Genomic DNA, 15,148 nt, shown 5'->3' with positions numbered 1-15,148 from the left:
CAGGATAGTCTCGATCTCCTGACCTCGTGATCCGCCCGCCTGGGCCTCCCAAAGTGCTGGGATTACAGGCATGAGCCACCCCGCCCAGCCGATTCTTTCTAAAATAAATTTGAGACCGGGCATCATGGCTCATGCGTGTAATCCAGCACTTTGGGAGGCCGAGGCAGATGGATCACCTGAGGTCAGAAGTTTGAGACCAGCATGGCCAACATGGCGAGACCCCCCCCTCGCTACTAAAAATATAAAAATTAGCCTGGCGTGGTGGCACACACCCATAATCCCAGCTACACAGGAGGCTGCAGCAGGAGAATCACTTGAACCCGGAAGATGGAGGTTGCAGTGAGCTGAGATTTTGCCACTGTACTCCATCCTGGGCAACAAAGACTCCGTCTCAAAATAAATAAATAAATAATAAAATAAAATACATTTGAGGCCGGGCAGGGTGGCTGGCTCACACCTGTAATCCCAGCACTTTTGGAGGTCAAGGCAGGAGGATCACCTGAGGTCGGGAGTTCCAGACCAGCCTGGGCAACATGGTGAAACCCCGTCTCTAAAAAAAATAAAAAATAAAGCCAGGCGCAATGGCTCATGCCTGTTAATCCCAGCACTTTGGGAGGCCGAGGCAGGCAGATCACCTGAGGTTGGGAGTTTGAGACCAGCCTGACCAACATGGAGAAACTCCATCTCTACTAAAAATACAAAATTAGCCGGGCGTGGTGGTGCACACCTGTAATCCCAGCTACTTGGGAGGCTGAGGCAGGAGAATTGCTTGAACACGGGAGGTGGAGGTTGCGGTGAGCTGAGATCGAGCCACTGCCCTCCAGCCTGGGCGACAAGAGCGAAACTCCATCTCAAAAATAAATAAATAAAAATAAAAAATAAGAAATTTGACATACAGAGTGTAAACCAAAATGTATCTGAGACAGGTCTCAGTCAATTTAGACGTCTATTTCACCAAGACTAAGGACATGACCAAGAGGAAAAAAAATAAAACAGAATTACAGAATCAACCTGTGGTCTGTGCCCTTCCAAAGATGACTTTTAGGCTGGGCGCGGTGGCTCACGCCTGTAATCCCAGCACTTTGGGAAGCCAAGGCAGGCGGATCACGAGGTCAAGAGATCGAGACCATCTTGACCAATATGGTGAAACCCCGTCTCTACTAAAAATAGAAAAAAATTAGCTGGGCGTGGTGGCCGGCGCCTGTTGTCCCAGCTACTCGGGAGGCTGAGGGAGGAGAATGGCATGAACCCCGGAGGCGGAGCTTGCAGTGAGCCAAGATAGCACCACTGCACTCCAGCCTGGGCGACAGAGCGAGACTCCATTTCAAAAAAAAAAAAAAAAAAAAGACTTTTAGGCCTTCAGTATTTAAAGGAGAAAAGTGGGCTGGAGGGGAAACAGGGAGGGTGTGGTCACATTGTTGAATCCGCAAGTTTCAAGAGAAAAGGAACTGGCAGGGGAAGAGCCAGTGCTCCAAAAATCCGCTCTTTACAAAAGAGAAGGTGAACTTGGAGTGCCTTACCCGTGGATATTTAACCTTTTATCTGTAGCACCCTGCTGAGGAGCAAAAGGAAAAGCAGTTTCTCGCTTGGCCCAGCTTTCAGCTTAATGTTTTCCTTCTGGCAGAGTGAACTGGGGACCTCAATTGTCATTTTCCTCTCTCAAGAGGAAGAAGGTGGCCGGACGCGGTGGCTCACGCCTGTAATCCCAGCACTTTGGGAGGCCAAGGCGGGAGGATCACGAGGTCAGGAGCTCGAGACCATCCTGGCTAACACAGTGAAACCCCGTCTCTACTAAAAATACAAAAAAAAATTAGCCGGTCGTGGTGGCGGGCGCCTGTAGTTCCAGCTACTCGGGAGGCTGAGGCAGGAGAATGGCGTGAACCCAGGAGGCGGAGCTTGCAGTGAGCCAAGATAGCACCACTGCAGTCCGGCCTGGACAAAAGAGCGAGACTCTGTCTCAAAAACAAAAAAAAAAAAAAAAAGAGGAAGAAAGTGTTTCAGATGATCCGCTCTGGATGTTAAGTTTTGAAGGAGCAAGTGTATTACATAAAACACTATCACTTTGTCTCACAAAGACTCAAAAAGTAAAAATAAAAGTGAGAACTCCCACTAATTAGTGAAAATTCTCAAAGTGGGGGATAAGGAAGGAGACCACTACTCCTGCTGCCCTCCTCCCACACCTTGCCTAGTTCACAAGACAGGAGGAGAGAAGAAGCAAAAAGTTAGAAAAAAAAAAACAAAAGTAAGATAAATAGCCAGACAACCTTGGCACCACCACCCGGCCCTAGGAGTTAAAAAAAGTGATAATAATATCATCAACCCCTGAGCTAAACTACTTGTGTTATCTGTAAACTCTAGACACTATATGAAAAAGGCCTTGTAAAACTTTCTGTTCTGTTAGCTGATGCGTGCAGCCCCCAGTCACGTTTCCCACGCTTGCTTGATGTATCACGACCCTTTTACGTGGACCCCTTAAAGTTGTAAGCCTTTAAAAAGGCCAGGAATTTCTTTCTCGAGGAGCTCGGCTCTTAAAACGCAAGTCTGCCGACGCTCCCGGCCGAATAAAAACCTCTTCCTTCTTTAATCCAGTGTCTGAAAAGTTTTGTCTGCGTTCGTCCTGCTGCGGTATGACGGTGAACGACCCGGGCAGGCGAGGGCTTCCTGTCCGAAGACCGGTGAGAATGCAGCCAGAACAGGGCCGCGTGCTTCCTCCATCTGCTTGCGGCCCAGGAAACCTTCCAGCCCAGATTCTTTCCCTCCCGGGGCAGCGCTGGGGGCACGGCCCCGTGTTTACCACCCGTGGATCCCGCCCCTCCAGGGATGTGTCCACATAATAGCCACTTTGTGGCCGTCCAGACTGGAAGACTGGCCCTCAATGACAGGTGCTCCAGGCTAGCAGCCTCTGAATGTCTGAATGTTTATTTACAGTATTTGATGCCCGGGCACAGTGGCTTATGCCTGTAATCCTAGCACTTTGGGAGGCCGAGGTGGGCGGATTGCCTGAGCTCAGGGGTTTGAGACCAGCCTGGGCAACACAATGAAGCTCTGTCTACTAAAATACAACAAATTAGCCGGGCATGGCAGCGTGCACCTGTAGTCACAGCTACTTGGGAGGCTGAGGCAGGAGAATTGCTTGAATCCGGAAGGTGTAGGTCGCAGTGAGCTGAGATCACACCACTGCACTCCAGCCTGGGCAACAGAGCAAGACTTGGTCTCAAAAAAATAAATAATAAATAAATAAATAAATAAATAAATAAATAAATAAAAGAATGGAAGAAGGGGCTGTGTGCAGGGGCTCATGCCTGTAATTCCATCATTTTGGGAGGCTGAGGCAGGCAGATCACTTGAGGTCAGGAGTTTGAGACCAGCCTGGCCAACATGGTGAAACCCCGTCTCTACTAAAAATACAAAAAAATTAGCTGCTCATGGTGGTGGGCACCCGTAATCCCAGCTACTTGGGAGGCCGAGGCAGGAGAGTCACTTGAACCCGGGAGGCGGAGGTTGCAGTGAGCTGAGATGGTGCCACTGCATACCAGCCTGGGCGACAGAACGAGACTCCATCTCCAAAAAAAATTAAATAAATAAATAAATCATTTGTTAATAGCTCATTCATTCCACCAGGGAAGAGATGGCTTCCAACAAGGAGACAACCACCAACAGACAAAATCGGGACCCGGAAGAAATCAGGCTTGTGGATAGAGCACAGGCCCCACTGAGGTCCAGCACCTTGAAGGAGGTGGAGCACCAGCTCCCAGGGGCCTCTGCTCCTGACCACGCCAAGACCGTCGTTTACAGCAGAGGCCCCCAACCCCCGGGCCACAGAACGTGGCCTGTTAGGAACCAGGCCGCACAGCCAGAGGTGAGCAGTGGGCCAGCCAGTAAAGCTTCATCTGTATTAACAGCCGCTCCCATCGCTGACATTACCGCCTGAGCTCCACCTTGTCAGATCAGCAGCGGCATTCAGTTCTCACAGGAGCGTGAACCCCATTGTGAACATGCATTTGAGGGATCCAGGTTGCTCACTCCTTATGAGAATCTAATGCCTGATGATCTGTCGCTGTCTCCCATCACCCCCAGATGGGACCGTCTAGTTGCAGGAAAACAAGCTCAGGGCCCCCACTGACTTTACATTTTCAAAGTTGTAGAATTATTTTATTATTGGCCAGGCACAGTGGCTCATGCCAGTAATCCCAGCATTTAGTAGAGACGGGGTTTTGCCATGTTGTCCAGGCTGGTCTCGAACTCCCGACCTCAAGTGATCCTCCCGTCTTGGCCTACCAAAGTGCTGGAGTTACAGGTGTGAGCCACCACAGCTGGCCATATATTTTAAATTCTTTATTGAAATAACTTTAGTGCTGGGCACGGTGGCTCATGCCTGTAATCCCAGCACTTTGGGAGGCTGAGGCGGGCAGATCATGAGGTCAGGAGATCGAGACCATCCTGGCCAACATGGTGAAATCCCATCTCTATTAAAATACAAAAAATCAGCTGGGCATGGTGGCATGCGCCTGTAGTCCCAGCTACTTGGCAGGCTGAGGCAGGGGAATTGCTTGAACCCAGGAGGTGGAGATTGCAGCGAGCCGAGATTGCGCCACTGCACTCCAGCCTGACGACATAACGACAAAGCAAGACTCCGTCTCCAAAACAAAAAACAAAAAAAAACAGAAAGAAGAAAGAAAGAACTTTAGACTTTTTAACAGAAAAATTGCAAAAATAGTAGAGTTCCCATATATACACTTTGCTCAGGTTCTCCTGGCGTTAACATTTTACATGACTGTGGGACAAATATGAAAAGCAGGCATTGGCTGGGCATGGTGGCATGTGCCTGTAATACCAGCACTTTTAGGGGACTGAGGCAGGAGGCTCACTTGAGACCAGGAATTTTTCTTTTTCTTTTCTTTTCTTTTTTTTTTTTTTTTTGAGACGGAGTCTTGCTCTGTCGCCCAGGCTAGAGTGCAGTGGCACGATCTCAGCTCACTGCAAGCTCCACCTCCTGGGTTCACACCATTCTCCTGCCTCAGCCTCCCAAGTAGCTGGGACTACAGGCGCCCACCACCACGCCCAGCTAATTTTTTTGTATTTTTAGTGGAGATGGGGTTTCACCGTGTGTTGGCCAGGATGGTCTCGACTCCTGACCTCGTGATCCGCCCGCCTTGGCCGCCCAAAGTGCTGGGATTACAGGCGTGAGCCACCATTCCCGGCAAGGCCAGGTATTTCAAGACCAGTCTGGGTAACATAGCAAGACTGTCTCTACAAAAAGTTACAAAATGAGATGGGCACGGTGGTGCACACCTGTAGTGTTAGCTATTCAGGGGGCCAAGGTGGGAGGATCACTTAAGCCCAGAAGTTCGAGAGTTCCAGGCTGCAGTGGGTGGCAGAATGAGACTCTGCCTCAAATAATAATAATAATTTATAGTACTTAAACCTCTGTCTCTTGTCCCACCAATTTTGGATGGTATCCTTCCTCTGTTCCCCGGAAGACGAGGGTCCCATCCTTTCCTCTTTCTCTCCTGCCCGCCCACCTCCCAACTCATAATAGCTGGACAGTTGCAGTTACAGAGCCAAAGTTACTATTTATAGTTAGAACAGATGGAAAATGTTCACCTTTTTCATGGTTTACATGTAGATTGATGCCAAAGGCTAAAAATAAATCCGCAGTATTTTCTGGTTATGGCTATAAATATATTTTGAGACACAGTCTGGCTCTGTTGCCCAGGCTGGAGGGCAGTGGTGTGATCTCGGCTCACTGCAACCTCCGCCTCCCGGGTTCAAGTGATTCACTTGCCTCAGCCTCCCGAGTAGCTGGGATTACAGGCATGTGCCACCAGGCCCGGCTAATTTTGTATTTTTGGTAGAGACAGGGTTTCACCATGTTGGCCAGGCTGGTCTCAAACTCCTGACCAGTGATCTACCTCCCTTGGCCTCCCAAAGTGCTGGGATCACAGGCGTGAGCCACCGCGCCCGGCCTATTGTAAGTATATATTTTGATGAGTTTGGGCAAGTATATATAGTTATGTCATCACAATTACCTTCAAGATATAGAACATTTCTGTTACCTCTAAAAGTTTTCTTGAGCCCCTTCCAAGTCAAACCACACCCTTGCTCCCGGCTCTGGCAACCCTGACCTGCCTCTGTCACTGTAGATTAGTTGTCTTTTTTATGTAAGTGGAATCATACAGTATGAAAAAATTTTTTTTTTTTGAAACAGAGTCTCACTCTGTTGCCCACGCTGGAGTGCACTGGCGCCATCTCCAGTCACTGCAAGCTCCGCCTCCCAGGTTCAAGCAATTTTCCTGCCTCAGCCTCCCGAGTAGCTGGGATTACAGGCGCACACCACCACACCCAGCTAACTTTTTTTGGATCTTTAGTAGAGGCAGGGTTTCACCGTCTTGGCCAGGCTGGTCTTGAACTCCTGACCTCGTGATCCGCCCACCCACCTTGGCTTCGCAAAGTGCTGGGACTGGCAGGAGCCACATGCCTGGCTACAGTATTATCTTTTGTATCTTCTTTTGTTTAGCATGTACATATATATATATATATATATTTTTTTTTTTTTTTTTTTTTTTTTTTTTTTTTTTGAGATGGAGTCTCACTCTGTCACCCAGGCTGGAATGCAACGGTGCAATCTCGGCTCACTGCAACCTCTGCCTCCTGGGTTCAAGTGATTCTCCTGCCTCAGCCTCCCGAGTAGCTGGGATTACAGGCACCCGCCACCACACCCGGCTAATTTTTATATTTTTAGTAGAGATGGGGTTTCACCATGTTGGCCAGGCTGGTCTCGAACTCCTGACCTCAGGTGATCCGCCTGTCTCAGCCTCCCAAAGTGCTGGGATTACAGGCGTGACACTGTGCCCGGCCGTTTTCCGCTATTTCTGAATCTCCAGGCTGTGTCTGGAAGGAGTCCTTTCATCTCCTGGTCTCTGGTCCTTCTCTTCAGGGCTGCTGGTTTTCCTGGTGTCTCCCAGTTACAAATGGAGACCTTGCTTCATCTTCCAGGTAGCTCAGCTTCCTCTCCGGCCTCTCTCGAAAACAGAGAGGTTGACGGGAATCCGGCCTCTCTCTGAAATAGAGAGGTCGACGGGAAGCCTCGTGTCCAAGGGGAGGGTTTCCAGGTGTCCAGCCTTGTGAGGTGTGGAAAGGGAAGAGGCATTGGGAACCTTGCCAGATGCCAGACTGAGGAAGGAGCGGCTTGGGAAGCCTGGCCCTCTCTAACGCCCGCTGGAGCAGTTGCTTCGTGGATCTGGCTCCTTGACCGGGGAGGCTGGCCAGCCGCCGGTTGCCCTGTGGCCTCGGTATTGGAGGATCATGGGTTCCAGCCGGGAGCTTTGTTTAATCCCCGCAGTGCCAGCCCCACCCCCAGACCTGCCACCCGCAGCCTCAGAGGCCGCCTCCACTCAGCCCCAGAGTGCCTATTCTTGTCTGGTGCTTCCGCCTGGCCCCTTCACCCACCCCACACTCTACTGCTTCCCCGTTCCCTGAATTCCCTCCCCCACCCTCCCCACCCACCAGTCAGTGCGGTGAGGCCTTGGGTAGGGAGGAGAGGCACTGCCTGGGCCCAGTTCTTCTCCCGCTGAGATCTCAACTTCTGTCTGTGGACAGGCGAGACCTCCACGTGTGCTGTTAGGTAGAAAAAGCAGATTGCAGGCCGGATGAAGTGGCTCACGCCTGTAATCCCAACACTGGGAGGCTAAGGCAGGAGGGTCGCTTGAGCCTAGGACTTTGAAACCAGCCTGGGCAACATAGTGAGACCCTGTCTAAGACCAGCCTGGCCAACGTGGTGAAACCCCGCCTCTACTAAAAATACAAAAATTAGCCGGGCATGGTGGTGTGTGCCTGTAATCTCAGCTACGCGGGAGGCTGAGACAGGAGAATCAATTGAACCTGGGACGCAGAGGTTGCAGTGAGCCGAGATTGCACCACTGTACTCCAGCCTGGGTGACAGAACAAGACTCCGTCTCAAAAGAAAGAAAGAAAAAAAGAGAGAGAGAGAGACAGAAGAAAGAAAAGGAAGGAAGGAGACAGAGAGAAAGAAGGAAAGAAGAAAGAAAGAGAGAAAGAAAGAAAAAGAAAGAAGGAAAGAAAGAAAGAAGGAAAGAAAGAAAGAAAAGAAAGAAAGAAAGAGAAAGAAGAAAAGAAAAGAAAGAAAAGGCAGATTATAACAAGGTATCTACAGCATCCGCTTTTATGAAAATACACATATATGTTCATGGGAAAGTGACAGAATAAACAAAAATGTTTACAGAAGTCACCTCTTGGTGATAGAATTAAAGTGATCTGTGTTTGTTTAAAACTTTTTAAATACTTCTGTGTGTTTTCTAGAAAACTTTTTCCTTCCTGTCAGGAGCCAAAACATAAACATTGTTGTTATGAATGTGGCAGTTTGCATCGTGGCTGAAGCATGTGGTTGTGGAATCACTCGGATCTGGATTGTTTGTTTGTGACACGGTTTCCCTCTGTCACCCCAGATATATATATAAAATATATATATATTTATTATACTTTAAGTTCTAGGGTACATGTGCACAACGTGCAGGTTTGTTACATATGTATACATGTGCCATGTTGGTGTGCCCCACCCATTAATTTGTCATTTACATTAGGTATATCTCCTAATGCTATCCCTCCCCGCTACCCCCATCCCACAACAGTCCCCAGAGTGTGATGTTCCCCTTCCTGTGTCCATGTGTTCTCACTGTTCAATTCCCACCTGTGAGTGAGAACATGCGGCGTTTGGTGTTTTGTCCTTGTGATAGTTTACTGAGAATGATGGTTTCCAGCTTCATCCATGTCCCCACAAAGGACATGAACTCATCCTTTTTTATGGCTGCATAGTATTCCATGGTGTATATGTGACACATTTTCTATTTTTTTTATATTTATTTATTTATTTATTTTTTGAGACGGAGTCTCGCTCTGTCACCCAGGCTGGAGTGCAGTGGCGCGATCTCAGCTCACTGCAAGCTCCGCCTCCCGGGTTCACGCCATTCTCCTGCCTCAGCCTCTCTGAGTAGCTGGGACTACAGGTGCCCCGCCACCACGCCCGGCTAATTTTTTGTATTTTTAGTAGAGACGGGGTTTCACTGTGTTAGCCAGGATGGTCTCGATCTCTTGACCTCGTGATCTGCCCACCTCAGCCTGCCAAAGTGCTGGGATTACAGGCATGAGCCACCGTGCCCCACCCACATTTTCTTAATCTAGATTAAGTAGAGATGGGGGGGTCTCGCCATGTTGCTCAGGCTGGTCTCGAACTTCTGGGTTCAAGCAATCCTCCCACCTCGGCCTCCCAAACTGCTGGGATTAGAGGCGTGAGCCTGCACGCCTGGCTGGATCTGGACTTTGAGTGTTATCTCTCGCTTAGGAGCAGAGTGAGCATAAACAAATCATCTCTCTGGGCCTCAGTGTCCTCATGTGTCACAGGGCTGTCCTGACGGTTCCGTAAGATTGCAGTGCAAAGAGCCCTGAAAACTGCTGCCCACAACAGGAAGCGCCCAGTAAACCATGGCAATGACGACTCTTCATCTTCAGACACAAAACAAATGGTTGGCCGGGCGCGGTGGCTCATGCCCGTAATCCCAGCACTTTGGGAGGCTGAGGCAGGAGGATTGCCTGAGCCCAGGAGTTTGAGGCTGCAGTGAACTATGATCACACCCCTGCAATCCAGCCTGTGTGATAGCGAGACCCTGTCTCCAAAAAAAAAAAGAAGACAGCGTTTGTGCTAACAAATGCCAGGCTTTATGTTCAGACTTTAATATTCAGACTTGTCATGTAATTTCCTCTAAACTGTCAAATAAACAAAATGTGAAATAAATAAGGCTGGCCAGGCTGGGCACGGTGGCTCACACCTGTAATCTCGGCACTTTGGGAGGCCAAGGCACACAGATCACTTGAGGTCAGGAGTTCGAGACCAGCCTGGCCGACATGGTGAAACTCCATCTCTACTAAAAATACAAAAAATTAGCCGGGTGTGGTGGTGCATGCCAGTAATTCCAACTATTCATGGGGCTGAGGCAGGAGAATCACTGGAACCTGAGAGGCAGAGGTTGCGGTGAGTCGAGATCGTGCCACTGCACTCCAGCCTGGGCAACAGAGCAAGACTCCGTCTCAAAGAAAAATAAATAAAAATAACAAAATAATAACAAAATAAAAAAGAAACTGTTAAAAGAAAGGGCCAGATACGGTGGCTCACGCCTGTAATCCCAGCACTTTGGGTGGCCGAGGCAGGCGGATCACCTGAGGTCAGGAGTTCGAGACCAGCCTGGACGTGAAACCCTATTTCTACTAAAAATATGAAAAATTAGCCAGACGTGGTGGCACACGCCTGTAATCCCATCTCCTCAGGAGGCTGAGGCAGGAGGCTGAGCTTGAACCTGGGAGGCAGAGGTTGCAGTGAGCCAAGATCACACTATTGCATTCCAGCCTGGCAATAAGAGCGAAACTCTATCTCAAAAACAAACAAACAAAAAAACAAAAATAGAGTTGGGACACTCAGCGAGTCAGCGGAGCTCCTGGCAGCCCGAGCAGCTCTGCCCCGCCTGGGGTCTGTTTTCCAGAAGGTGGTGCCTCCACTGAGGACCTTTCTGGAGGATGCAAGTCATAAAAACGTCCCCACCCTTGACCCAGCAGTTCCACTTCCGGCAATTTATTCTAAGGAAACCCCAGGACAAGAGGGCAAAGGTGAGTTCAGGGATGTTTCTCGGAGCATGATTAACGGCGAGCTGGTCAGGGCTGAGCGTGTTCGTTCTGGGGAGAGCTGTCTCCAGTCACAGCGAAAGGCAGCAAGGCCAACTTACTGTGACAAATGAAAAAGCCGGGTCACAAAAGTCAGTCTGTTGTGACTCCATTTTCGTCTAAGAAAAAGAAATATGTTGGCCAGGTGAAGTGGCTCACGCCTGTAATCACAGCACTTTGGGAGGCTAAGGAGGCTATAGGTGCCCACCACACCCAGCTAGGCAGATTCCTTGAGCCAGGAGTTTGAGACCAGCCTGAGCAACAGAGCAAGACCCCGTCTCTACAAAAAACAGAAAAATTAGGCCGGGCGCAGTGGCTCACGCCTGTAATCCCAGCACTTTGGGAGGCCGAGGAGTGCGGATCACGAGGTCAGGAGCTCGAGACCAGCCTGGGCAACAGAGCAAGACCCCGTCTCTACAAAAAATAGAAAAATTAGCCAGGCATAGTGGTGTGTGCCTGTAGTCCCAGCTACTTGGGAGGCTGAAGTGGGAGGATTGATTGAGCCCAGGAGGTCGAGGCTGCAGTGAGCTATGATGGCACCACTGCACTCCAGCTTGAGCAACAGAGCAAGACCCTGTCTCAAAAAAAAAAAAAAACAAAAAAAAAGGCCAGGCACAGTGGCTCACGCCTGTAATCCCAGCACTTTGGAAGGCCAAGGCAGGTGGATCACGAGGTCAGGAGATCGAGACCATCCTGGCTAACATGGTGAAACCCTGTCTCTACTAACAAAATACAAAAAAATTAGCCAGGCGTGGTGGCGGTCACCTGTAGTCCCAGCTACTTGGGAGGCTGAGGCAGGAGAATGGCATGAACCCGGGAGGCGGAGCTTGCAGTGAGCCAAGATCACGCCACTGCACTCCAGCCTGGGTGACAGAGCAAGCCTTTGCCTCAGAAAAAAAAAAAAAGAAAAAGGTTTATGTGAGGTCATAGTGCAAAATATGAACACTGGCAATTTCTTATGGGCCACCATAGTGATGTCTAAAAGTGTTATTAGGCCACGGCTGGGCGCTGTGGTTCAAGCCTGTAATCGCAGCACTTTGGGAGGCCAAGGCAGGTGGATCACGAGGTCAGGAGATCAAGACCATTCTGGCTAATATGGTGAAACCCCGTCTCTACTAAAAATACAAAAAAATTAGCCGGGCAAGTGCCATGTGCCTGTGGTCCCAGCTACTCAGGAGGCTGAGGCAGGAGAATGGCATGAACCCGGGAGGCAGAGCTTGCAGTGAGCCGAGGTCACACCACTGCACTCCAGCCTGGGTGACCGAGCAAGACTGCATCCCCCCCCCCAAAAAAAAAAAAAGAAAAACAAAAACAAAAAGAAAAAAAGTGTTCTTTTAATCCCAGCATTTTGGGCGGATCACTTGAGGCCAGCCTGGCCAACATAGAAAACCCCATCTCTACTAAAAATACATTTAAAAAGTAGCCAGATACAGTGTGCACGCCTGTCATCCCAGCTCCTTGGGGGGCTGAGACACAAGAATTGCTTGAACTCTGAAGGCAAAGGTTGCAGTGAGCCAAAATCATGCCACTGCACTCCAGCCTGGGTGACAGAGTGAGACCCTGTGATATGCTTTGGCTGTGTCCCCACCCAAATCTCATCTTGAATTATAGCTCCCATAATCCCCATGTGTCGTGGGAGGGACCCAGTGGGAGGGAATTGAATCATGGGGGTGGGATACTCCTGTGATGTTCTAGTGGTAGTGAGTAAATCTCATGAGATCTGATGGGTTTTTTTTTTTTTTTTTTTTTGAGACAGAGTCTCGCTCTGTCACCCAGGCTGGAGTGCAGTGGCGCAATCCGGCTCACTGCAAGCTCCGTCTCCCAAGTTCACGCCATTCTCCTGCCTCAGCCTCCCGAGTAGCTGGGACTACAGGCGCCCGCCACCACGCCCGGTTAATTTTTTTTTTGTATTTTTAGTAGAGACGGGGTTTCACTGTGGTCTCGATCTCATGACCTCGTGATCTGCCCACCTCGGCCTCCCAAAGTGCTGGGATTACAGGCGTGAGCCACCGTGCCCGGCCTTATTTTATTTTATTTTATTTTTTAGATGGAGTCTTACTCTGTCACCCCCCAGGCTGGAGTGCAATGGCACGATCTTGGCTCACTGCAAGCTCTGCCTCCCAAGTTCACGCCATTCTCCTGCCTCAGCCTCCCGAGTAGCTGGGACTACAGGCGCCCGCCACCACGCCTGGCTAATTTTTTGTATTTTTAGTAGAGACGGGGTTTCACAGTGTTAGCCAGGATGGTCTCAATCTCCTGACATCGTGATCCACCTATCTCAGCCTCCCAAAGTGCTGGGATTACAGGCATGAGCCACCGCTCCCTGCGGAGGTCTGATGGTTTTATAAAGGGTGGTTCCCTGCACGTGTTCTCTTGCTGCCACCATGTAAGACGTGACTTTGCTCCTCCTTCACCTTCCACCATGATTGTGAGGCCTCCTCAGCCATGTGGAACGCTGAGTCAATTAAACCTCTTTTCGTTATAAATTACCCAGTCTTGGATATGTCTTTATTAGCAGCGTGAGATCAGACTAATACAATCTGTCTCAAAAAAAGAAAAAAAAATTATATTTAGTGTTAATTTTTTTCCCTTGACACTGATGGTTGTTTTTTTTTTTCAGCAACACATATGTATTGCTTGTCAAATGGAAAAAGAATAAAATGTAAAACCAGTTGCCAGGATGACAGCTGCTTTTCTCTTTAGCAAAGTTCTGCTCCAGGTGCCCAGCAGTGTTGCCCTGGGACCCAGCTCTCTTGGGTCCCTTTCCTGGGTCCCGGGCTCTGTCACTGTCTCTCCTCCCTCCAGCCTTGTCCTGGGCAGGCTCCCGGCAGCACATTCCCAGGCAGGTCAGGGGGCCTTCCAGGCTGCCCTCCCAGAGACACTCCTCTCATCAAGACACAGGTGCAGTTTGCCACCCTCTCCCTTCCGGCCTCTGGAGTCACTATTTTCAAATCTGCCATTTTCCTTCTGAACAGGGTTCATACAGCCTCAAACAGGTGGATTTTACAACCAAGTGGGCGGATTTTGCCCACAGGAAGACCTTGGAGGTGGCTGCCATCTAGATGGCTCGGGCAGCCCAGCTGACCTGCTACAGAGGCCTTCCTGGAAGGTCCCTGGCATCGGGGTGTCCATGCTGGATCCTGGACAGGAGTGAGCCTCCGTCTCCGGGAGACACGCTGAGTGGGAGCCAAACATGTACCCTGGAGGAAGGCACTCTGTGTTACTCAGCTCTCGCATTGTTATAAAGAAAGACCTGGCCGGGCGCAGTGGCTCACACCTGTAATCCCAGCACTTTGGGAGGCCAAGGTGGGTGGATCACAAGGTCAGGAGTTTGAGACCAGCCTGACCAACATGGTGAAACCCTGTCTCTACTAAAAATACAAAAATTAATCGGGCGTGGTGGCACGCACCTGTAGTCCCAGCTACTCGGGAGGCTGAGGCAGGAGAATTGCTTGAATCAGGGAGGCGGAGGTTGCAGTGAGCCGAGATTGCGCCACCGCACTCCAGCCTGACTGACTGAGTGACAGAGACTCCGTCTCAAAAAAAGAAAAAAAAAAAGACAGACCTGAGGCTGGGTAACAACATATAAAGAAAAGAGGTTTGCAATATGGTTTGGCTCTGTGTCCCCACCCAAATCTCATCTCAATTGTAATCCCCATGTGTTGAGGGTGGGACCTGGTGGGAGGTGATTAGATTATGGAGGGAGTTTCCACCACGCTGTTCTCCTGATGGTGACTGAGTTCCCACAAGACCTGATGGGTTTTTTTGTTTGATTTTTTTTTTAGACAGAGTCTGGCTCTGTCACCCAGGCTGGAGCGCAGTGGCACAATCTCTGCTCGCTGCAACCTCCACCTCCTGGGTTCAAGCGATTCTCCTGCCTCAGCCTCCTGATTAGCTGGGATTATAGGTGCACACCACATCTGGCTAATTTTTGTATATATATATATATATATATTTTTTTTTTTTTTTGAGACGGAGTCTTGCTCTCTCCCCCAGGCTGGAGTGCACTGGCGCCATCTCGGCTCACTGCAAGCTCTGCCTCCCGGGTTCACGCCATTCTCCTGCCTCAGCCTCCCGAGTAGCTGGGACTACAGGCACCCGCCACCGCACCCGGCTAATTTTTTGTATTTTTTTTAGTAGAGACGGGGTTTCACCGTGTTAGCCAGGATGGTCTCGATCTCCTGACCTTGTGATCCACCCGCCTCGGCCTCCCAAAGTGCTGGGATTACAGGCTTGAGCCACCGCGCCCGGCCATAATTTTTGTATATTTAGCAGAGACGGGGTTTCATCATGTTGGCCAGGCTGGTCTGAAACTCCTGACCTCAGGTGATCCGCCAGCCTCAGCCTCCCAGAGTGCTGGGATTACAGGCACGAGCCATCGCAACCAGCCAAGATCTGATGGTTTCAAGCCAGGCGTGGT

The 15,148-nt window shown here is 49.9% G+C and overlaps 1 protein-coding gene across 2 annotated transcripts in view; it reads left to right on the top strand.

Moving 5' to 3' along the window:
* DNAAF5 (dynein axonemal assembly factor 5) overlaps window positions 1–13,990 on the top strand; it is an 87,808-nt gene extending 73,818 nt beyond the window's left edge. Inside the window, exons 14-15 of one of the 2 annotated variants that reach the window (XM_063631020.1) lie at window positions 10,551–10,674; window positions 13,704–13,990. In XM_063631020.1, the coding sequence (XP_063487090.1) occupies window positions 10,551–10,674; window positions 13,704–13,882 (303 nt within the window). In that variant the 3' untranslated portion in view covers window positions 13,883–13,990. Of the gene's footprint in view, window positions 1–10,550; window positions 10,675–13,348; window positions 13,530–13,703 lie in introns of those variants that run through there. The other variant, XM_063631021.1, reaches the window with a different exon arrangement.
* Window positions 13,991–15,148: the final 1,158 nt, after the last annotated feature.

The sequence above is a fragment of the Symphalangus syndactylus genome, chromosome 22 (genome assembly GCF_028878055.3).
Source record: "Symphalangus syndactylus isolate Jambi chromosome 22, NHGRI_mSymSyn1-v2.1_pri, whole genome shotgun sequence".
NCBI lineage: Eukaryota > Metazoa > Chordata > Mammalia > Primates > Hylobatidae > Symphalangus > Symphalangus syndactylus.
The sequence above is the reverse complement of the archived record's forward strand: the minus strand, read 5'-3'. Positions and strand labels throughout refer to the sequence as shown.